The 22136-nt window shown below is 46.1% G+C and overlaps 1 protein-coding gene and 2 long non-coding RNA genes across 3 annotated transcripts; 2 read left to right on the top strand and 1 right to left on the bottom strand.

Annotated features, from left to right (window-relative positions):
* Window positions 1-2039: 2039 nt before the first annotated feature.
* On the bottom strand, window positions 2040-3048 carry ADO (2-aminoethanethiol dioxygenase). Its single transcript, XM_072340780.1, has one exon. The coding sequence runs from the start codon at window positions 2903-2905 to the stop codon at window positions 2186-2188; it is 720 nt and encodes a 239-aa protein (XP_072196881.1). The 5' UTR covers window positions 2906-3048; the 3' UTR covers window positions 2040-2185.
* An 894-nt stretch (window positions 3049-3942) lies between these two features.
* On the top strand, window positions 3943-15178 carry LOC140254357 (uncharacterized). The gene is made up of 3 exons (XR_011904173.1): window positions 3943-4513; window positions 5297-5406; window positions 15011-15178. It is a non-coding gene; the product is annotated as an uncharacterized lncRNA (long non-coding RNA).
* Window positions 15179-17384: 2206 nt separating this feature from the next.
* Window positions 17385-20362, top strand: LOC140254356 (uncharacterized). Its single transcript, XR_011904172.1, has 3 exons — window positions 17385-17532; window positions 17671-17774; window positions 19314-20362. It is a non-coding gene; the product is annotated as an uncharacterized lncRNA (long non-coding RNA).
* The last annotated feature ends 1774 nt before the right edge of the window (window positions 20363-22136 follow it).

Below are 22136 nucleotides of genomic sequence, written 5' to 3'. Positions count from 1 at the left end.
AGCAATAACAGTGACTTTGCTGTTGTGAAAACACAATAAACAGACTGCAGAGAGAAGGAACAGCTTTACAAACTCAAACCTTCTGCTTACAGGTATCCAGAACACGCGAAGTAAGTTTCAATCATTGAACAAGCAAGAAGTTAAGCAAAGAGGCTTTTCTTTAATGCATCTCAGGTTCTCTTTGCTATTTTTCCTGAAGCAATGCCTTTAATACTTCCATGCTAACACCGCCAGTTAAAAAACAAAATGGTTTTGTCATAACTGTTAACAGTGCTCTACAGTGTAAGGGATCACACCGTCCTCTGTGCATTGAAGTCCTGTCCCATCACATACCAAGGTCTTACACATGGAGAAAAGATAAAAAGCAACAAGAGAGACCTAAGGGGAGGACAGAGAGATGAGATACAGAACCGAAACGCTCTTTGTTGCAGTTTGTTTTTCCAGTACCGCTGTTTGCATGCGGCACGCTGTCTTTGTGGGCTTCTGGAAAAGGATGACAGTCTTCATTAGTGCTGGAGTGAGTGAGAAACACAGGCCGTGCCATTCCGAGGCACTGCATTACAGTTAATGACTACGCTTGATAGCGAATTGTTGCACATTAACTAATGCTAAGCTGCAGGGGAATTCCAGGAAAAACAGGTAAGCCCGCTGCAGGGACATCAGATGCTCCACAGTGCTGTAAGAATAAATGGAAATTGACCAAAATAATTTCCACCAATTTCTGTATGCATAATGCTGATGGTGTTTTACATTCATTCTCTCTTCTTGCCCACCCCCCCAATTCAAAAAGTGAGGCTGTATCAAAATCACTTAAAAATTCACCCATCCAAGCAACCGTACAGGAAAAACAAGTCTGCTTTTATAAATACACAAAGAAACACGAAGGCTGGTTGTGGGACAGTTTCCGGAGCAGGCTGGTAACATCCCTTAGGAAGTGGGTTTGTGTTCAAATTCCCACACGGTGACCCAGGCTGGACCCGCAGCACGGTGTGCTCAGCCAGCAGAGGCACCAGGTCATTCCCTGCAGCACAGACAGGTACGTCACCTCTAGGAAAAGTTTCTCCCGTTAGAAAGATCGCATCCCCTGCTGAGGACACGCTGGATCTCAAGGCTGCTTACAGCACAGCAAGGCAAAATGCACCGCGTCTCTTCTACGCTATGTTTATTTAAAAGCCTTATGAAAAAGTAATCTTTATAAATAGTATAAAGGGCGAAACTACAAGGCTTCCAAAGCTCAGTGTTCACTTGTCCATATAAAAACACAGACTGCTTTTAGAGGAGTTATCAGGTCAAATCCTATCTGAACCTAGGGTATGCGTACAGACGGATATATGTATCTATAGGTTATAGGCAAGTGAGTAGTGTCGCACAGCAGCATCCATGGGACAGCAGCGATCTTCTCTAAAGATGCCCACAGCTTGCGCTCCCCTCAGCCGCTGCTATATGAGAACTTCCAAGCAGAGTTAATTAGCAGCTGCGAGTCTCCTCCCGGCTGAGGGAACATGCATAGGAACGCTCTGTAACTTCAGTTCTAATAGCTGGATCTCATTCGTAACGCCGAGGAGAACTGTTATATGGTAATTCGGGACCCGACACCGTCCCTCGGGAGGGGAACTCGCTTCACTCCCACCCTACGCACACACCGTGTATCCGCGGAGCGCTGCCCGCCCCGAGAGCTGCCCAGGGCTGGGACTTGGACGGTTCGGTCCATCTCTAGCACAGCCCGTCCCGAAGCCGCCGTGGGAAGGCGGTGCGGAACTCCCAGCAGCCCGGGGGCGGGGGTGGCGGCCCCGGGAGGGTTCTTATTGCGTTCGCTCTGCTGGAGCCCGACCACCCCCTTCCACCGAAGCCCGGCGGCGCACGCAGGGCGCTGCTTTTTCGTATTGTTCCGAACGCTCGGTCGAGTAGAACCGGCCCGCGCCACTCCTCCGGCAGCGCACGTCAGCCACGAGAAATAAACACACCGTCACTTTATTGCCCCGAGCGGTCCTCGGCCTTCCGAGCAGCCCGTGCCGGCGGCCTTTCCCCCGGCGTGAGCGACGCGATCCGAGCGGAGGGCCGAGCGGCGGCCCGGGGCGCCGTCCTTTCGCGGCGGGGCCGGGCGGGGCTCCCCGCTCCCACGTCCGCCTCCCTCGCGGCCGGGCGCTCCGCAGCGTTCCCTCCGGTCCCGAGGGTCGGCGCCGCCTCAGGGGCAGACGCGGGGCCCCGGGTAGGGCTCTCCCCCGCACCAGAAGTCGGCGGCCGGCGCGGTCTCCAGCAGCCACACCTCCCTGGGCAGCGCGGGCTCGGCGCCGGCCGGCGGCCCCTCCAGCAGGCGGTAGTAGTGGCAGTCCCGGCCGTGCTCGGGGTCGTAGGGCGGCGCCAGGATGTCGAGGAAGGCGGCGGGGCCCTCCACCGCGTCGATCTGGTGCAGGTTGTCGCTGTGCGGCGAGAGCAGGCAGGGCGGCGAGGCGGGCGTGTAGTGCTGCCGGGAGCGCAGCAGGGCGCGCAGGCACGGCCCCGGGGCCGGAGGCGGCGGCGGGCCGGCGGCGGCGGGCAGCGCGTCCATGCAGGCGATGCGCAGCGTGCCGTACAGCACCTTCAGCATGCCGTTCATCCCCGGGTGGTCGTGCAGCGGGATGCAGGCGCCGCCGCGCAGCAGGAACACGCCCATGCTGAAGCTCTCGGTCTCGCAGATGTGCATGTAGCTGACGGGCGGTACCGCGCCGGCCCGCGAGCACCCCGTGCCCCCCGCCGCCGCCGGCCCCTGCGGCGCCAAGTGCAGGTCCTCGGCGCGCACCTCGTCCAGCAGCTGCTGCAGCCGGTGCAGGTTCTCCCCGAAGGCCGGTCCCGCGGGGCTGCGGAAGGTGATGCGCGCCTGCCGCGCCACCCGCTGGATCAGGGAGGCCATGTTGTCCCGGGGCATGGCGGCTCCCGGCCCGCTCCGCTCCGGCCCGGCCCCGCGCCAGGCGCCGCCGTCGCTTCCTCCCGCCGCTTCCTTCCGCGGCCGCCCCGACGCGCAGGCGCGGCCCGCTCCGCCGTGCACCACGGGGCTCGTAGTCCGCCGCCCGCCGTCCTTACGCTTCCGCCGCCCCCGCGCCGCGTTTCTGCCCGCCGCCCTTCGGACGGCTCGGGGGCGGCCCCGGTTACGGCGGCGGCGAGGGCGGCTGGGGCGGGAGGAGGACTGCGGCGGGAGGAGGACTACGGCTCCCGGCGGCGCTGGCGCGAGGGGGCGGCTCTGCCGGAGGCCGCGCTCCGCGGGCGGCGCGCGGGGGGTCGCGGGGTCGGGAGGCGGCGTGAGGGGCGGCCGCCATCTTGGGGCGGGGGTGCGCGGGGCGCTGAGGGCCGTCCCCGTTCCCTCCGGGACCTCCGGACCGACGGCGGCCGGTCAGAACGGCTTCAAAGTTAGAAAACTGCGCTCTGATCGCGGGAACGTGCGGCCTCGTGCCGCATCGAGTCCCGTTCCTTGAGCGGGTGTCGGGCGCCCGTGGGCACAGCAAGTAACGGTTCTGACCAGCGGCTGGGTAGGGCTCCGGGGGCTGCTGCCGCTGAGCCCAGTAACTTCGTTTAAAAGCAGTACGAACAGGTGTGTTTTCCCGGTTACAGAGTTCTTTAGATGTGCATTACACTTAAGAAAGATGTGTGTGGCCTTGCAGTATTACACACCGCATTCATACATGAGTCAGAAGTACAGCAGGCTGGTGATGGCCCGCTGAGGGCTGGAGTGCAGGTGCTGCTAACAAGGGTTAGTGATGTGGAGCCCTCTTAACAAACCTATTTCCCGCTTTTTATACATAAGCGATGCACAGAATGCAAATTTAGGTCATGGTGTAATTGATTCTCCTCAGAATGCTCAGTCGAGTTGCTAGTTTTGAGTTCCACCCGAACCCATAGGCAAAGTGGCTCTCAGCCTGTTCTGACACAGGTACTTCAAAAGCATTTCTCTTTCCAGTGCCAGTGTTGGAGAGTGTTTCTTCACCTGGCAGGACACCCGGGACAAGGGGGCAGAGATCTGTGCTTTGGGGTGAGCGGCAGTCAGCCTTTAGTAGCCCATTGGCCCTGGGTATTGGAGGGAACTGCTGGGGACGGTCACAGCCTCCATGCTGCCATGTTGGCTGATGCACAGGGTACTGTCAGACACTGAGAGCTTTGCAAGCCTCAGTGTTTAGTCTACTTTTCTGTTCAGCCCCCTGTGCAGGGTCTGTCAGTTTAATCATGGAGGTATGGGCTGGAATTTTTGGCAGTTATTGGTGATAATCGTATATCATCTCAGCATTGGCTTGGGTATCTATTTGTGTTCTCACTCAGAAGTTACATTTTATGCTTGGAAGTGATTGCTAAAATGCTTACTTTCCAACACTGGTTCTTTTTCTGTGCAGCACAAAAATAATCTGTTTTGTGGAAGCAGAAATGCTTGGTAGTAGTAGGACTTTGTGCGCTTGCCTAACACGCCATTGCAAGGACAGTCAGCATGGAAAAGCAGGACTTCGAGCTCTGCATCTTTGCTGGGTCTTACCTTGCTGGGTGACATGAGGTGAGTTACTGGACCCTTTGTGCTTATCACTCTGTAAACCATGAATCACCTGTGCACAAGGATGTTTATTAAGATTCTAAAAGATCTTAAGAATATCTTCATGCAAATGTTCCTGGTGCCATATTACGTTGGTGACAAGCTTTATGTTTTGCATAAGCTACAATCCGCAGTGTTTTTAACTACTGCATTGGTTTGATGTGGACAAAAATATGCCTTTGGCACTTAACGTTCCAGCTAAATGTTACATCACACCCACATTTTTCAGTTCAGTGATATATAGGAAAAAAAAACAACACAAAAAACCCATGCAAAACAACCAACACTGAAAAGCAAGTTGTCCAGCCAGCTAACAAATATATTGACCTTATTGTTATTTGAAAGATAATGTTCCTAGCTAACATCTGCCATCTTGAATGCATGGGAAGGAAAAAACCAACCACAGCGTAGTTGCTTGGCTGGGCTTTGAGACTACTTTGTATGGGTGATGCAATGACCAAAGTTCAACACAGTGGTTTTATGATAAAACCAGGTCAGGCTCAGGTTACAGTTTTGGCCTCCTGCTGTGTTTGTTGGTTTTTTCCTCTCATAGAGAGTGTATTCGGAACTGTTACATCTATTTTCTTTCCACCCCCTCTCCACCAGTTCTGAGCTCCTCTCCCTGCTACCTGAACTCTCCTGTGAAACTAGCAGTTTTTTAGCTTTTCGCTTCTCGGTTACTGTTATGTATTATAACTTCCTCCCTAATTTGTGAAGTATCCCCTACTCATTTTCACTTTCTTCTAGGAGCTGCTTCCCAGGGCCTCTTGATTTGGTTTGAGCAGTTAGAATTACCTGTAATCGTTGGTAAACCAAGAGTCCCAAATGGAGAACAATGACAAGTGTCCACCTAGAAGGTCAGTGGTTGGCTGTTAGCGCGTTGTGTCACGGTGCTGGAGTATTTCACAAGGTGTACAACTTGGTGAGGCAGTGCAGAAACCATCCTCTGTCATCACATTGCCAGTGACTGCAGAGGTGTATTCACATAGGACGAAAGAGAAGACTGTGTCTAAGAGGTTTTCACACTGTTTGTGCCACTCGTTATGCAAGGGTATAATTGTTTTATAAAGCTACCACCAGTCAGAGAGAGAAATACAAATATTAGGCAAATATGATTATGATGAGAACAAGACTGGAAAGAGTGAAGACAAACATGTCTGTAATATTTGCTGTTTCTCCAGTAATAATGGCTTACGTAAAAGAAAGTTGGTTATCAGTTATTTATCAGAGAATTTGTAAGTCAGTAGAAGAGCAAAGGAGCGCTCCATGTAACCGTACTGAAATCAGGAGGGGAGTTGGGTTCATGTAGATACCAAACTTTAAGCAGGTCTGGGTAACATTAGACTCTCACTCACTTCTACCACTTCTTTACTGACTCCTATCCCGTATTTCATTTATTCTGTTAAACACACAATTCACACCTTGCTGTAACGCTTCATTTGTTGTAGCCTGTCAGTGAAATACACTATTTCTGTATAAGATACATCATCAATGCATTTTATTGACAAGTTGCTACTGAGCAGCTTGGAGATGTTGGAGTGACTCAGAGTAGGGAAGGCTGTGCGGCGTGCTACTCCCTGTGTATGAATCTGCAGAAATAATAAGCCTTATTCTGATCTTCTGCGCAGAGCTCCTCTGATTTCAAGGGTTCCACTGGAGCCAATCAGATCCATGCTGATGTCCTTGGCTACATTTAGGTTAGATTGTAATGACTGGAGGTGTGAAGTTGTGGCCTCATTTCTTCTGAACTCTCTGACTGTCTAGGACCAATCCTGCCTAGGAGGAAGGAGACATTTACAGGTGTGGTTAGAAACTGCTTTCCCTTCTGGTGTTATTTGCAGGAAGACATCTCTGCCCAGAGCCATTTGTGTAGTGGCACTCTGCCTTCCTGCAGCAGTGGAGCTGCGGGGTACTTTCACTAGCTGTATGCAGTCCTGGCAATTCAAAGAGGCAGGGGAAGAGGGAGAAATCTGCTCGTGGCTGTTTGTCGTGTATCTTTAGGGTTTCAAAAGATTATCTGTCTTGGGATGAATCTGACCTAGAAGTTGAACATTTAGAGTAAGTGCAAAGAATTTTGTTGAAGTGTCCATAACACCAAGCGTGCAGATACAGGCAGGAAGGTAGAAGATTCCTTCGATGGTGGCTTACATTAAAGAAGCCCACAGCTCAATTTGCAATTGTAATTCTGAGTCCAGAATTGTCATTCTTATTACCGTCATAACTTTCAAAAAGTATCTACAGAGGATGCATGGGTACTGTTTTCTGAAGAACTTAATTAGAAACAAATGGCAGTCACTAATTCTATTGGTTAAACTTTAAATGTACAGAATGCTGTGATTTGGACTATCACTTTTCATCTTTCAACTGACAGAAACAGGCAGGAGAGACACAGTTAAAAATGTTGCATTACTTTCTTAAAACAACTTGTGAATTCTTCATCGCATACCTTTATATATGATTGTATTAAAATAATTTCAGTATTATTTTTACATAAATGCATTCCAAAGCAGCAAAATGCGTGAGCTATGTATCATCTTACTGCTACGATTTACTATTAATTTGAGTGCTGTTTAAAACCTGTTGGGAAAGTTGGAATCTGTTTCCTGTGATATTTGGTGCAGAATGAAAGCCGTGCTTGGCTGTGGTCCTGATACTTTCCTAGCATGCAGGGCTTATCTCCTGTGTGGAAGATCCTCCTTTCAAGCTGGGGCCGTGCAGTGTGGGTGAAGCTGCAGCAAAGTGGAGCATCGTCACCCGCTGTGTTGTGGCAGATGGGGCACAGCGTGACACCTGCTGCAGGAGCAGGGCTCAGTCTGCCGTTTTTGAAACCACATCCCTGTCCATTCAGTTCTTTCACCAGCACTGGCTGCCAGATCCTTGAGGCTCCCCTGCCCGCTGTTACATCAGTGCTCCGCTTAGTTTTTTTCTCTTCCTGTGACTTTGTAGGAGAATCCCGAGGGTCCCATTTGGTTACACAGCGTGAGAGCAGAGGGTGGGAGAGAGCTTGCAAGGTCATCTCTGTTTGGAAGCAGTTCTCTTGGCCTTTAGCCCTCCCCTCAGCAGCTGACTTTCAAATGGCAGGAGAAGGCTGTGTTCATATGATCCAGCGGAAAGGCCCACACTGCATGCAGAGACTGCAGAGGCCTTGTCGTATGGCAGTGATGGGGAAAGTTGCTTTGCAAGGGAAGCCTTGTGTTCCAGTGCATGTCTGTTCCTCCCAGTATTACTACAGCACCGTGTTTACTTTTGCCTGTGTTGAGATAATATGCATTATTCGAGTGCTTTAGTATTAGTATAGGGTGTGATTCTGTGCCTATGAGCCTACTTCCAGCCTATGAGCTGGAAGTAGATAATTTACCAGCTATGGGGTCCCAGAGGGTGTTAAGTGTGGGTCTACCCCTGCTTGTGCTACAGGAGATAGTGATCACAGGACAGCTTTCCCCAGGGTTACTAGCAAGGCCTTAAGTAATCCTACATCTGTGGCTTAAAGAGTTACTGCTCTGCAGCTGAGTCACTGTAACCTGTTTGGTGCTCACCCACAGCCTTCCCTCAGCACCACAAAGCTCCAGCAGAGGCTATCTTTAAGCTAAGCCCTTCTGTTTCACAATCATGAGTGAGGACTGTACGGTCGTCACACAGGCGATAAGCAGTAAGTAACGTATGAAGCTGCAGTAACTTGATCACCCTTGGGTATACATCTGGGCTGTAACACATTGGTTTAAGAGTCTCTTTTCAGCGAGAGACTTTTTGTTGTTTCTTATTAACCTTTGAGATCAAATCAATCTTTGCAAAGGTCTCTACAGGGTTAATTGACAGTGCTAAATTTAAGAAGGAAAGAAAAAAGTCATATTTGAGGAACAGCCAAGGAATATTTTTTCTATTTTAAATAAGTAGTAGATTTATTTTTTTTTTCATGGAAGGGTTTAGTGGAAGGGAAAGAAGTGAGCGGTAAAATCTGGTGGGTAAGATACTTAGAGGGGTGGGGAAATTTCTTTCAATCTTTTCAGGTGTTGGTAGCATTTAGGTTGATCAGTCAGTTTTCCAGTTAAATCTATCTTTGTCCTGTAGATAAAGAGTCCGTGTTTAACTCCTTGAGACCTTGGGATGGGGGAAGGAAGTTCTGTGCAAGTATTTGAACAGGGGAGAAGTGGACTGAGGCGGGCAGAGGCGAAGGGCTGGGCCCCGTGGGGCTCTTAAAGCCACCCACACAACTGTATTGAGTCGTGGTCCTCAGCCAGGACTTGACTACTTGGAAGACGAAAGTCATACTTGGAGCATGTATGTGACCACATGCTCTTTTTCAGTTGCAGTAGTACACTTGTCAGTAACACACTGCTTTTGCACCATGCTACTTTACACATGTGTATCTACCTCGTATGGCTGAGGAAAAAATAAATGTTGACAGTGTATAAATGAAAATTAGTTCAGACAATTACTATCTTGATCTGACTTCAGCATTTTACAGCGTGCTGGCAAGTGTGTGTCAGATTTTTCCTAGGAAATTAGGATGCCTTCCAGCAGAAACTGATACATAAACTCAGCTTTTCCTGAGAAATAGCTTCCACTGTCCCCCATAGCAAAGGATTTGGAGTTTGCAGGATCAGGGCCTAACAACTTCACATCTTTCTTACTATTCTCTTCTTCTCTTTCTTTCTTCTCCAGGAAAAACAATACTCTGTCATGTCTCCATGTTAAAATGACTGGAAATTGAACGTAGGGGGATTTAGCATGTGATTACTTTTTTTAGATAGGATTTTCTTCACAGCTGAATTAGAGTGAGTCCTTTTTCTCCCAAGCCAGATGGTAAGTGATTCAGTACTTTTAGCGGTAGAAAAATGATTTGTTTTCATTCCCCAGTAGCTGGTGTGAATGTACTTTTCTTTATCTATCTACAGATTATGTAAACACGTTTTACCAGCATTTAGGTCCATACTTTACATGCCTAATCCTGCAAAGAGTCCTGTATATGCAATGCCCGGCACGTGCAATGGGTTGCCATTGCTTACGGAGAGCTGTTTGCATGAAACTTGAGGCATTGTTGTATCTGTGTTTGTATTTTTATGTGTACACTCAAGTTTATGGTGCTTCATGAAGATGCAAACTGAGCCATAAGCCCACAGAACAGTTGAGTGACTTTGTGCACTTCTTTCACCTAACAAAGTCTATGAGGATGGCTTTGATCTCTTTTGCTGCCTTTCTGCAATAGGTTCTTGGGGCTTCTGAGTGAAAGCTAGAAGCTTTAGCCTTGTTGTGGAGTGTTGGGGTGAGTCCTCCATGGTGCACAGGGGGAATAAGGGCCTCACTCATGTGACCTTTTGGATTTGCCTTTTCCTGATGCGACTGGGGGGCTCAGCACAGAGAATATCTCCTACCTCGCTGCTCTTGTATGGGGGCAGAAAAGCAACACCGGGAAAGGATTCCATTCATGGTGAGAAATATTTGAGAATTTATTAAAAATCTCCCTTTATGTGTGTAAAAGGTCATCTGCATCTGTCTGTATGCGTGTATATAAATACATAATGGGAATACTGAATGCTGGATACGGCAGTTTCTTATTTTGTGTCTATGTGTGCATGCTAGATAAAACGTGTATAGCATGTGTACCTTGTGTCAGTGTATGGGTGTTTGAGGCAGAACAGAAAGATCTGCAGCTACCCACTTACTACATTATAGGGAAATAGTGTGTAACAGCATGAAGCCACTGATTCACTACATGAGCAGGCACAAGTGAGGCTGCCCAAGCAGTCTGATGGCTGTCTTTTCCAAGCTGTTAAGAGCCATTTTTGTGAGTTTAATATGCTTGTGCCCTAGCTTTGTTGGAGAATTGCAGCGCTGAGCATACGCAACATATATATACATACTGCTGCTTTACCAACACGCTAATTCTCCATTTATACAGCCAGTTTCTTTGTGTACCAGCGTGGCTATCCATGGTTGAAATGCAATTATCTGAATCTCTAGGTTCTCACCCTGTCTTCTCTTACTTCAGCTGAGCATCTTCAGGTTCCCACGTAGAGAAACTGGCGCTTTACCTTCTTTTCCGGGCTTATCAGAGAGTTAAAACTCAGTTCAAGTTCTCCTACTTGAAAATGATGACAATCTTCCACTTCCATGAATTCTAGGAGGGGGAAAATAAGACAAATGAATTTCTATCAGAATGATGTGCTGTGATTCGCCAAGTTTCTCTCCTTGATTAAATGATCACTCAGTAGAGGGGTGGCATAAGAGGGCTCTTGGTTGGTTGGTTGTTGTTTTTGACGTGGGTCAGTAGCCAAGATGGGGTGATTTACTGTGTAATAAATTACTTTTCCTTTTATGCAAGGGGAAGCATTTGGGGAATTTTGCTTCTTGGGCAATGTGGTTGTTGATGTTATGCAGGATGATAGAAAGCATGCATCTGCAGAAGGACACACAGTCCTGCAGGGTGCTTCTGCATGGTGTGCTGTGTGAACCCCAGCTGAGGTTAGGCTGCATGCTGGGGGGAATGTCAGCTTGTTTGGCCAGCACTGCTTAGGCACTGAGAGCTGCAACTCTTGGTATATCTCATCCCAGTCTTGCTCAGTCTTGTTCTTTATATCTGGGAATTACTTTATTGTGATACCGAAAAGAAATAAAGGCACAAAATAATGGGTATGAAACGGTAAACATTATACCTGTAAAAGAGCAGAACGACAGCTCCTAGCCCAGCTGTTGTTAGCACACAAGGGTAGTGCTATTAGGATGCCTGCTGTCAGACTGTTGCTGTGCATGCTCTTGTGCACACTGTAGTTCCCCCCTCACTGACAGCAGAGTGCTGCTTGGTGCAGCGTTGTGCTGTGCTCTGGCACTGAGATGCCTGTTCTTTACTGCTGTGCCTTGCACAGCACCATGCCTGGCAGTGTGGCAGTGACCACGGCGTGTAGTAGGTGAAGGGAGCTCAGAAGAATTAAACAGAGCAATCTGGTGATGGAGGAAAGCCTGACCTCAGCACTGAGGGCTTGGAAGGAGCAAGGCCGGGGACCAATTGTATGTGACCCTGTGAGTGCACAGTGTGGAGAAAACATGGCTCGGAGCTTGGAGGGCTAAGTAATTGCTGGATGCTCTGGGTTACTCAGGACAGAAGCATATGTTTATAAGCACTGGAAGTACTGAAGAATATTTCTTCTGGTTTCAGTTAATAACAGGGCACGTTGCGTACAGTTTGCTTGCTGAATTGGTTCATTTTATTGTGTGTAAATACACTGTAGAAACAATTTTGTCTTTTGTTCAGTGTTACTCAGCATGATTTAATTCTTGTAAATCAAATGAATTGAGGGGAAAAAGCAGCCTGCTCTAGTCTGTCTGTGAAACAAGACCTTAGGGGGATGTGTGCAGCTCCCTAGGAGTCAGAGGGCAGTGAGCAAGGAGCAGTGTGTGCTGCAGAACAGAAACAGGACTGGTCACTGCTAATGGCTCTTAGCTCAGTGAAAAGGTACCCTGGCTAAGTCCTGCTGTCCTGTGCGTGGCACAGAGCTCAGCAACTTGTCGCTCCTGGTGGAAGTGACATGCTGTAGCAGTAGGGCAAATGGGAGCAGATCTGGTCAACTCTAATACATTTGTTGTGTTTGGGAATGAAAGCAGGACTCCAGGGATAAAGTGGCTGTACATGCAAGTAATTGTGTGACTCCTAAGTGACTTCTGAAAGGCAAATCATTATTTGTTAGAAATACAAACTGTTTGCATGGATCTTCTGGTTTGACTGAGCTGCATGTGACTGTGATGGAGAAAATAAAGGTATCTATAACGTAACTGAAGGCTGAAACAGTTCATTAGCTGCTTTGTAACGATGGGTTTTTATTCTGTGTACAAAACCGTCTTTTACTTCCATTAGCTCATCGCAATCTTGCTGAGTGAATCTGTTCTACTTCAATGGTGACATATGATTACAGTGAAAAAAAAAGGGCTCGATAACAAGAATTTGTTTGTTTTAGTATGCAGATGTTGTAATGTAACCAAAAAGATAAAATGGGCTGAATCTGTGTGCAGAATTTGAGAGCTTCATGAGAAGCCCAAGTTGAAAATGGCCGCTGTTCTGTTCTGCTGTATGCTGTGCGTTTCTTGCAGTATTGCACCTTTGGAACAAGGGCAGTCTAGATCCAAGAGCTTAAAGGATGATTGCGGTCAATTGCATTTTAGTAGCTTAGCACTCTGTCCCTCCTCAGCTGAGCTTCAGGAGCCGACTGTAGGAACCCTGCTCTCATGTCCTGGTGAAATGATACCTGTTGGCTTAAGCCACCTTTATGTTCTCGAGTTCTTCAACTCTGCTAACCTTACCGCAGGTTATTGGCTGTCTTTATGTGTAGAAATGTGTTCATCCTATTCAAGCTCGTGTGAGCAGAGATCATATATATTTTTTTTTTCTGTCTGTAAAACTGGCAGTTGGTTCAGATGCAGCTGATGTGGAGAATTTTGTTGGGACGTAAATGTAAGCCCAGAGTCAGTGGAGCATTTATGAAAATACTGTCTGGAAAAAGTTGTACTGGCTGAGAAGCAGAAGCCTGCATTCAGCTGACATCACTGGAAGATGCACACACAAAGTGAAAGTACTTTGTGGCCTTTGGGCTTCTGTTCCTGTGGTACATGAGGTTTTATTCTACACAGAATATTGAACCCTTCACTTTTCTTGGTAATAGAGACTAAATGGGTATCTCTGATCGATTCCTGTCTGCTCTCTCTGGAGTATCGCTCCATGACTTAAAGGAAGCGCTGCATAGTGTGCCAGTGAGACTGTTTGGATTGAAACACTGTAATACAGGAGTGATTAACTGATGGTAGTTTTTAAAGAGGTGACTACAGTAGTTCCTGCTTACCCAGATCGTAGAAATAACTTGAAGGAGTATGTTCACCAAGGTGGAATTCTTTCTACCAGTGTTTGGTAATAGGTTACTTACGCTTGTTTGCTTCAAAGACAGTGTCTTTTTCTCTAAGCCTAGCTGGAAATAAGGGTTTCCTCTTATTTATGTGTATCAGAAGTAACTGTTAATGGTGTTAAGATTACAGTGATCTTAAGTGAATGTTGCCAGTGGAAAATCAAGCCCAATGCTTTTTGTGTGTTTGGCCAGAGGAAGGGACGTTTCCATTTTCCATTGCTGATTGAGTTCCCCTAAGATCTTGTCTAATGTACAGGAACACTGAAGCTGTTTCGAGAATATATTCAACCCAGTGCCCTACCACACAGGAAAGTCATGCAATCAAGTTCCCCATTTGAGTGTATTAGGAGAAGCGTATTTCCTGTCTCCTCCTTTTGACTGCTTTGTTCTTCTAGATTTGGGGTCTCTGGGATTCAAGCTGTCTGCCACTGTGTGTGAGGCTGCAGGTACCTCTGTGCTGGAGAGAACCACCTCTCATAGCAGTCTGTTCTTTGGGTGCTACTTTGAGGGCTGATTTAGAAGGCTGGTGAATGGCTTACTTTCTTGTGTAGGTGAAACTAATAACATGGATGGGCTGCATGAGGAGTTCTTCACCCTGCCTAGACTAGGCATGACTGGATATATCTGAAATCCCACAGCTACTCAGTTTTGGGCCCTGTCTGCACACATCCACAGCACTGGTCTCCAGGAAACTGGATTTGGCTGAGTACAGGACATGGGTTGCATTAAAAGGCCATTCCCTGCTGGGATATTAGGAGCAACTGCAGAATAAATACTCACAACTTGCTTTCAATTTGTAATGCACAGGACTTGATGATCCTCATGGGTCCATTCCATCTCAGGATATTCTGTGATTCCTTTGCAGATGAGTTCTCTAATGCTGCTTTGTTTTTATCCCCAAACCTTGATTTTTCAGTAGCCTCTGCTGTCTGTAGCACTGGGTTCTCCAGCTTTCCTACTGGGAATTCAAGGAGTTTGGGAGAAATGAGTGATTCCCAAAATTGACGGCTCACTTCTCTGACAGTTCCATGGATTTGATCTGGCCTTGGTCTCAGGGACAGCTTGGCAGCAGGTTAGGGAGGAAAAAGCAGCACTGCTTTTATTGTGTTTCATCTGCTGTAGGCTGCTGATGTTAGGAGCTGAAAGGAAAAGTGTTATGAGAAGGCTGTGGGTGAGGGAGAGTCACTGCTATCAAGTGAACTAGGGGGTAGGACACTGACATCTTGGCACACAGGACAGGCTGAAGAGAAGGAATGACTGACAGAAATAAAATCCTCTTAGTCCAGGCAATGTCAACCTGTCAGCATGAGTTCAGTAGTTATAGAGCTGCGAGCCTTCTGCTGCCTGCTTTGCAAAGGGCAGATCATGAATTACAAGGCATAGCAGAGTACTTAGGGCTTTGAGGTGCTGACAAGCTGATACCACCCAGAATAACTGCAGAGAGCATGGTCGTGGCCCACATGAGACAGAGTTTTAAAAGCTGAAAAAAACAGTTAGCAAGCATGTCAGCCTTGAAGACAGCATACGGCACACGTACTCAAAGCTAATACTGCCTTGCTTTCTGCTTCCACAGCAGCTGCATACATGTGTGCGGCCCTGGCACACCTGGGAATGGAGTAACCATGCTGGGTAGAGCAAAGGGCTGGAGAGTGATGCTACCAAGGAATATAGAACCCTCACGAGAAAGCCCATTTTGGGTTGCGAAGGCAATATTATGGGTCTGAGAGAATCCAGGACTAAGGTAAGAGAATGCATGAGCACACTGATAAGGACCACTAAGTGGGAAGCAAGAAAGGACTTTACTGCTTGTGGCTTGAGGAATGGGGCAAGAAGTAATAGATCAGCTTGCAAAGGTACTGACTGGAGTATCTAGTTGGGCTGGAGTAGTTTTAAAATATATCCAGAGTTTGTGGTTGATCCTTGACCATATTGGAAATGTTCTGGTATCCTTCAGCAGGTCCTTCAGCATCTGACAGTCTTGGTGTAGGGCAATTGAATCAGTACCTAGAACACTGACAACATGCCCCTCTTGTTTGCCATACACACCTGCAGATGTAATATTTTTCTCCTGGAGAAGATGGCACTTTCCTGTCCTGTGGAACAATGCCTCTCTTCTGCCATTCTCATGGAGATGTGTGGGGATGATATCACTTCCTAGCAAAGCACTGGTGAATCACTTTGTTGGTGTGCATGAATCACTTCTTTGCTACCATTTTCTGCACTGGTCTTAATATAATTTCCAAAAGCAAAAATCATCCTTTCAGAGCCCTCTTACTTTTTGTTAAAAAGACAGTAGTGAATTTATCTCATTGCCTGACTTACCAATCCAAGTTCCCATAGTGCTGCAGCTGAAGTTATTGCCACCCATCCAGTTCATTTCCTCCATCGCAGAGTCACAGCAGAGTCAAGAGAGGGAACAGATCTGTTTGTCTCAGAGGCTCAGGTGGCAAGTCTGATAATTTGGATTAAAGCTACCTCCCCTGTCCATTTAAATTGCTGGACATTTCACTGAACTGCTTGAATCAAAGGTACTCTTGCTCACTTCTGTTGTTCTGCTATGGATCTGATAACCTCTGTGCAGGAGTGGAAGCACTCTAAATTGCCGTGGATTGGTGTGCAAACGTTCTTCTTCTGGACACTTAGTCAGAAGCTTCCTATTATTACTTGCTAGGAAGTGTAACTGGTTGCTCATATTCTCCATGAACTTTGTTGTGTAAAGTAGGCAGGAAGCTGGAGTCAGCAGCCTTGGTTTAAGGGATAGTAAGGCAACAGGCTGCGTGGTTGCTAGTTGTGTTGAGGTAACATCAATAGACTTTGACACTCATCTTATGCATTGACACAGGGCTTTTTTTTTTCTGGGGGAAAAGGAGTGTGAATGGTGTGAACATGATTTCACAAGGGTAAAGGTACTTGTGGTTTATTTTTTGCAAAGCCTGAGGCTGCTTTAAGTAGTTGTTATGACACCACTAATCCTTTGGCAGCCCTAGGTTCACGGAGCTGCACAGGCAGCTTGGAGGTGCCTTTGCCCATTACCTTATTGGATGAGGCAAGCACACCTCAGTCACAAAGATCCAACCTGTTTCTCTGATCCAGCACAGCATGCGCCCCGGCAACTCCACTGCTGGCTTTGGAGGCTGTTTCCTATTGTTTTGTCTTGACTGTTGTGCTTCACCGTTTCTCTGTAATACATTGCACATTGTAAGCTGGTGTGTGTAACATTTCCCAGTAGAAATTCAAAGTGAAAATTCTTCCTTAGAGGTCAACATGCCATGTGGGACATGGCCCATGTGTGGGCAGCATCTGACAGATTCCTGTCACTGCCACCCAACAAGCTTGTCAGAAATGACAGCACCTGCCTGTGGACTGCACTAACACAGCATTACCAGCCAAAATGAGAAGCATTAGCAGCGTTGTTTGCTCTGTGTGTTCATATTCCTGGTCCTTCCTTGCTTTGATGAACGCCTCATAAATATCTGCATGGTTGTGTTAGGATAATGGTATTGGTATGATAATGATAATGGTATTCTGAGCAGTAATTATTGTAACATAAAAGCAGCTCAGAATATTGCTTGAGAGTTTTTCAGTTATCCATGATTTTATGTACATAGACAGGTAAGGAGGTAACCTGTGTGAAAGATTTCTCATTACAGAATTAGTGCCGAGGGTCAGATCTTTCTGACCCCATTCGTAGGGAGCTCCATTCTCATATTTGCTGTGTGCCCATGTGCTGGAGAATTTCCAGTTTTCTTTATCGTTTGTGATGGATGAAATCACTTGAAATCTTTTTTTGCTTGTTTGGTTTTTGGTTTTTGTTTTTTTAAACAGAAGGTTCTTCGGCTTTTTCTGCCCATCTTGCAGCTGTTAGTGTGCTTCATGTGTGTTATTTGCACATAGAAGCAAAATGCTATTTTATGCCGTTTGTTTACCCTCTCTGTAAGTTTGCCTTCAGTCCAAGCTGCTTAATTTTCCATGTGGTCTGGTGTCAGCCGTCCATTGCAAATTATCTGCTCTTGTGACCCACAGCCTGATTTTTCTTATTCTGCTCAACAGAGCTACTGACGACAGAGTTTAAGACGACAAGCTGAGAGAATACCTGTGAGTATTTTGGAGCTGTGTGATTTGTACTTACTTGGTGTGTTTTGTAAGGCTCTTTGACTCCCTCCTGCCCTGTTTGCAAATACATGACCTTGGAAATTAGTTAGTTTGAATTTAACTTTTTTTCCTCATCTGCAGTCCCTGGAGAATTCTGATTGCGGTGTTGGCTTGTGGCTGTGCTGAGCTAAGAAACAGCTGAGCTGAAGTTCCCAGACTGAAAGATGATGGCTTCTAGTAACTTGGTACCTGTCTTTTGCTTTTTCTCCAAACAATATCCAGCAGTGTGTAAGTCTCACAGCATTGTACGTGTTCAGCATTTTTGAAAAATAAGCAATTTTCTGAGTGCCTATTAGAATTTATGAAAGTAATGGATCTTCGCCTCTAAGTGCGCATGTTTTTCTTCTTCTGTATGTTTTGTATTGTAAACTGATCATTTCTTTCCATTGGCATGAGAAAACTTTGAAATAATGTACCACGTTATAGAAAAGGGAAGGAAAAACCCACCAACCGTGTACTCTGCCTGAAGGACCTTTCAGAGTATGGCAAAATTAGCAAATATGAATTGTGGATCAAGAAATAAGGAGCCTCCTCTTGTCCAGAATGAACAATCCCAGCTTCCTCAACTACTCCTCATAGGACTTGCGCTCCAGACCCCTCACAGCTTCATTGCCCTTCTCTGGACACACTCCAGGACCTCAATGCCTTTCTTTATAGTGATGGGCCCACAACTGAACATGGTACTCAAAGTGCAGCCTCAGCGGAGCTGAGTACAGAGGAATGATCACCTCCCTGCTCCTGCTGGTTGCACTGTTTCTGATACAAGCCTTGATTCCATTGGCCTTCTTGGCCACCTGGGCACCCTGCTGGCTCATGTTCAGCTGAGCATCAGCCAATACCCCCGGGTCCATTTCCTCTACACAGTCTTTCAGCCCCAAGCCTATAGCATTGCCTGAGGTTGCTGTGGCCAAAGTGCAGGACCAAGTAGATGTATTCTCTTCCAAACCTGTCAGAAATGGCCATGCAAAGTGACTTTTGGTGGCATTTAGGAAAGCAATGCTGCATGTGCCATAGATATGGCCAGTTATCATTTTTCTCCAGTCAAGTGCTGGGACTGTATCTGCAGCTCGCTATTTGATAAAATCTGGAGCAACTGAAGGGCAGACAAGCTATGCTGGTGATTGTGTATCTGCTGGAGAAGGTGGAGGTGTGCCTCTGCTACGTGGGGAAATACTGGTGCATGCTGAAACCTCTATCAGAAAGAACACCAAATTGCCTGTAAAAGGTAATCCACTAAAGAGGAAAAACTAGCAATGAACTGAACAATTAGCTTGCCTTTTACTTTTCTAGATACTCTTAACAGCTGCCTTTTCCTCTACAATTAAAATTAGTCTTGAAGACATTGAAGCATTGATTTGATATCTTTGCACTCTTCCTGGCTGATTTAAGATACCCTCCTGGAGGAAGGGCATATTTCTTCAAATTAGCTTCCCCTTATTACTGTTACTGGTCAAATTCAATTGTTATCTGTCGGAGATCACAAACTGTCCACAAATCTAATCATATTTACTTATGCGTTTTTGTTAATTGAAAGATGACAATACATTGAAAAGTAAATGAACTTTGATAGCAGTTTGAGTGAGAAATCAAAACCAGGTTTTCAACACATCGGTTTTCTGTTAAATTTTAGTGATATGAATCAGTCTGTGGGTCATACCTGCAATTCTGCATGTACTTCAATGTTTGTTCTTGTTCCATATGTACCTTTTCCTCTCTCTTTCCAGTCACCATTTCAAAAACATCAGAGGAACCATAGCTGAGCACTTCTCCGGCTCCTGCTTGTGCCTTGGGATGCAAAAGAATAATGTTGGCAGATAGAGGCCTCAAGTTCCTCTTGGATGCATCTGGACCATTTTATTAGTTAGTCGACTGAGCCTGTGATCAGAGAGAGTGCAGCTGATGATGAGCAGCGCCAAGATAAGGATACTGAGCTGCTGATCAAATAGGTGCAGTTCAGGAGACTTGAAAAATTAGAGGATCAAAACATCACTCATGAGCCACAACTTCACCATGAGGACTTTAGGAAAGCCACGGCTGTACGGAGTACCTTCACCAGCAGTCTTTCAGCCTCTGACAAAACTATCGTTCTTGAAGGTAACTGTGGGTGGTCTTCCTTTGTCTGATTTCTAGCAATTCGGTGCATCACTTTCTAGTTATGCAGCTGATACTCGTGTTTGTATGAATGACTATTTAAAAAAGGAAAGATCAGATGTTTGTTGTTCCGTTTCAATATAAATCAAACTTTGTATTCGCATAGCAATTCTAGCTTAGCCCCAGGAATAGCTTTAGTGTTGCTAAGTGTCTGGAGAGTATTGACTACAGAGACATGGTTATAAGCAGGCTATAATAGTTTCTACAGCTGTTAACAGTTCGTAGAAGAAAGGCAGCATTATTCATCAGTGTTTAAAATGTGCATGACTTGCATTGCACAGAAGTCAGACTGGGAGAATGTCAGATTTTTTTTTTTTTTCTGAGATTCTGCCAGGAAAGTCTTCAATAACTGGAGAAATTCTTTTCACTGGTGAAATCAACATGCAGCACATTGTGTTATTATAATTGCTTATAGCTCACCATGAAAGTTGTCTTTGTATGTGTGGATGTACGGCTTGTACTGTTTTGTTTTTATTTATTCTGCATTCTCTATTATAATGTTCTTTCCTTTTTTTCCAGACCAGAAAGATTGTTATTGAGCTTTCCACAAAGCTGAAATAATGCTGTGTGTTAAAAAAATGTTAACAATTTGAAGAAGTTATAAAAATTTATAAGTTGACTGAATACTTTGGACATTTCTGCATATTTTAATATAAATAGGTAATGCAAATGTTTGTTCTTTGCATTTAAAGGTGGGTCTCTGTTTTCTAAAGGTCTTGTATATAAATTTGATTCTTACAATTACATTAGAACAAAACCAGTATTTTTTCAGATTGCATAATGGGAAAAATATATTTGCCAAAGACACAGAACATACGTGGTTATCTCCGAATGTCACATAGACATAAAATAGTGTCAGTTGTTTAAACGACTTAATTAAATGAAATTAGGGGACTGCCTATGGCAGTCAGCTGAGGTCCTTTCATTCAGTTTCTTGGGTCCTGGGTTGGCACACAACACAAAGAGAAAAACCATGCTGCATCTGGCTGAACTAGAGGAACTGAAAGCTGTTAAGATAATCTGAAGTTCCAGATTGCTCTGGTATAACTTGCATAAAAATTCACTTTCAGAAAACCAAGGAAATCATAGAAGATGGAGGAGTTATTTCAGATGCATTTGGTGCAGCGATGTGCTCGAGTTTCGTTCAAAACTGTAGTGGGAAAATAGAAGAAGAAGATACAAAAGAGAGAAAGAAGGAGTAGAAAGTGGTGAAAGGGAAGAGGCGAGTTTCAGATTACAGTGAGGTGAGCAAGGACCTAAAAAATAACAGTTTTGATGAAGATCAGTCCAAAATGTTAACAGTTCAAATGTTGTGGTTCACTGGAGATGCTATCTGAGAGGAAGGGTGTCAGACTGCTTGTTGGTTTTTGGTCTTTTTCATTGGTTATTTTGTTTTTTGCTTTCTTGGGGTTTGGTGTTTTTGTTCTGGTGGGTAGGTGGTGAGGAGCTGGGGAGCGGTGTGAGGTTTGGGTGCTGTACAGAGGAGAAGGAATTTCTTAATTTTCCCTGAACAAGAATGAATGTTTGATAACTCTGATGCAGCTTCTCCACAAACACTGCAGCCGTTAGGAGTAGACCTTGAGAGCAGGAGTTTCAGTGGGGTGCCCTGGAGTGCATGCGGTGTGCAGCTGGTGTGCTTCCCCTGTGCTGCTGGGGGGCCTTGGGGCTGCTCTTTGATGCAAGCGCAGCACTGTATGTGGAGAGACTGAGGGGCTGTCATAAAAAACACACTCCTGCTCCCAACTAATATAGAGGTACGCTGTGAAACCTGAGGGCAGCAGTGGTGACAGGGCAGGAAATGCTCAGAATCCACTAGTCCATGTTACAGATGCTGGCAGAATATACAGCCCTAAGGAATACAGCGGGTGAAGAGATCACAGTGATCTGTACTGCACAGGAATCACTCTCAGAAAGAGAAAAGGGAGATGACTGGCTGTCTGAATGTGTTTGAAAAAAATAAAAAGATGCTGGTCCCTTAACATACGTCTTAGAAGATTTGTGGGGTGGTTTCTCCAATGAAACAGTGCTGTCCAGTGACTGAGTTCACATGAGAAGGGACATAGGTAAGGTAACAGTAAGTTCTGTGGTGCCTGCCTTCTTCTCAGGGTAAAAAAGTTCCCAGGGAAGCTGGCACCTGTGTTGAGGTTCCTGCAGTTTGGTATTGGAGGATGGATTCTGTCCTAGCACTTTTGGAGGGGCTAGCTGTGCTGTGCAACATCAGCAACATTAAAAGGTGTGCAAAACTAATAGAGAGTCGCAGGTTTGGGATATGCTGTTTTTGTAGGTCTTAAGACATCCTGAAGGCTTCCTTGGTCACTGTGGCCAGTGCAATGAAATAACATTGTTGCTAGATGGTGCTTTGCTGTGCTTATCATTTTGAAAGACTGCTTTCCAAA

This window comes from Excalfactoria chinensis, chromosome 6 (genome assembly GCF_039878825.1).
Source record: "Excalfactoria chinensis isolate bCotChi1 chromosome 6, bCotChi1.hap2, whole genome shotgun sequence".
Lineage (NCBI taxonomy): Eukaryota > Metazoa > Chordata > Aves > Galliformes > Phasianidae > Excalfactoria > Excalfactoria chinensis.
Note: the sequence above shows the minus strand (reverse complement) of the source record. Positions and strands in the feature narration are given on the sequence as shown.

Coding starts and splice junctions, on each gene's coding strand:
- ADO (XM_072340780.1), bottom strand. CDS start 2,905: ATGCCCCGGGACAACATGGCCTCCCTGATCCAGCGGGTGGCGCGGCAG.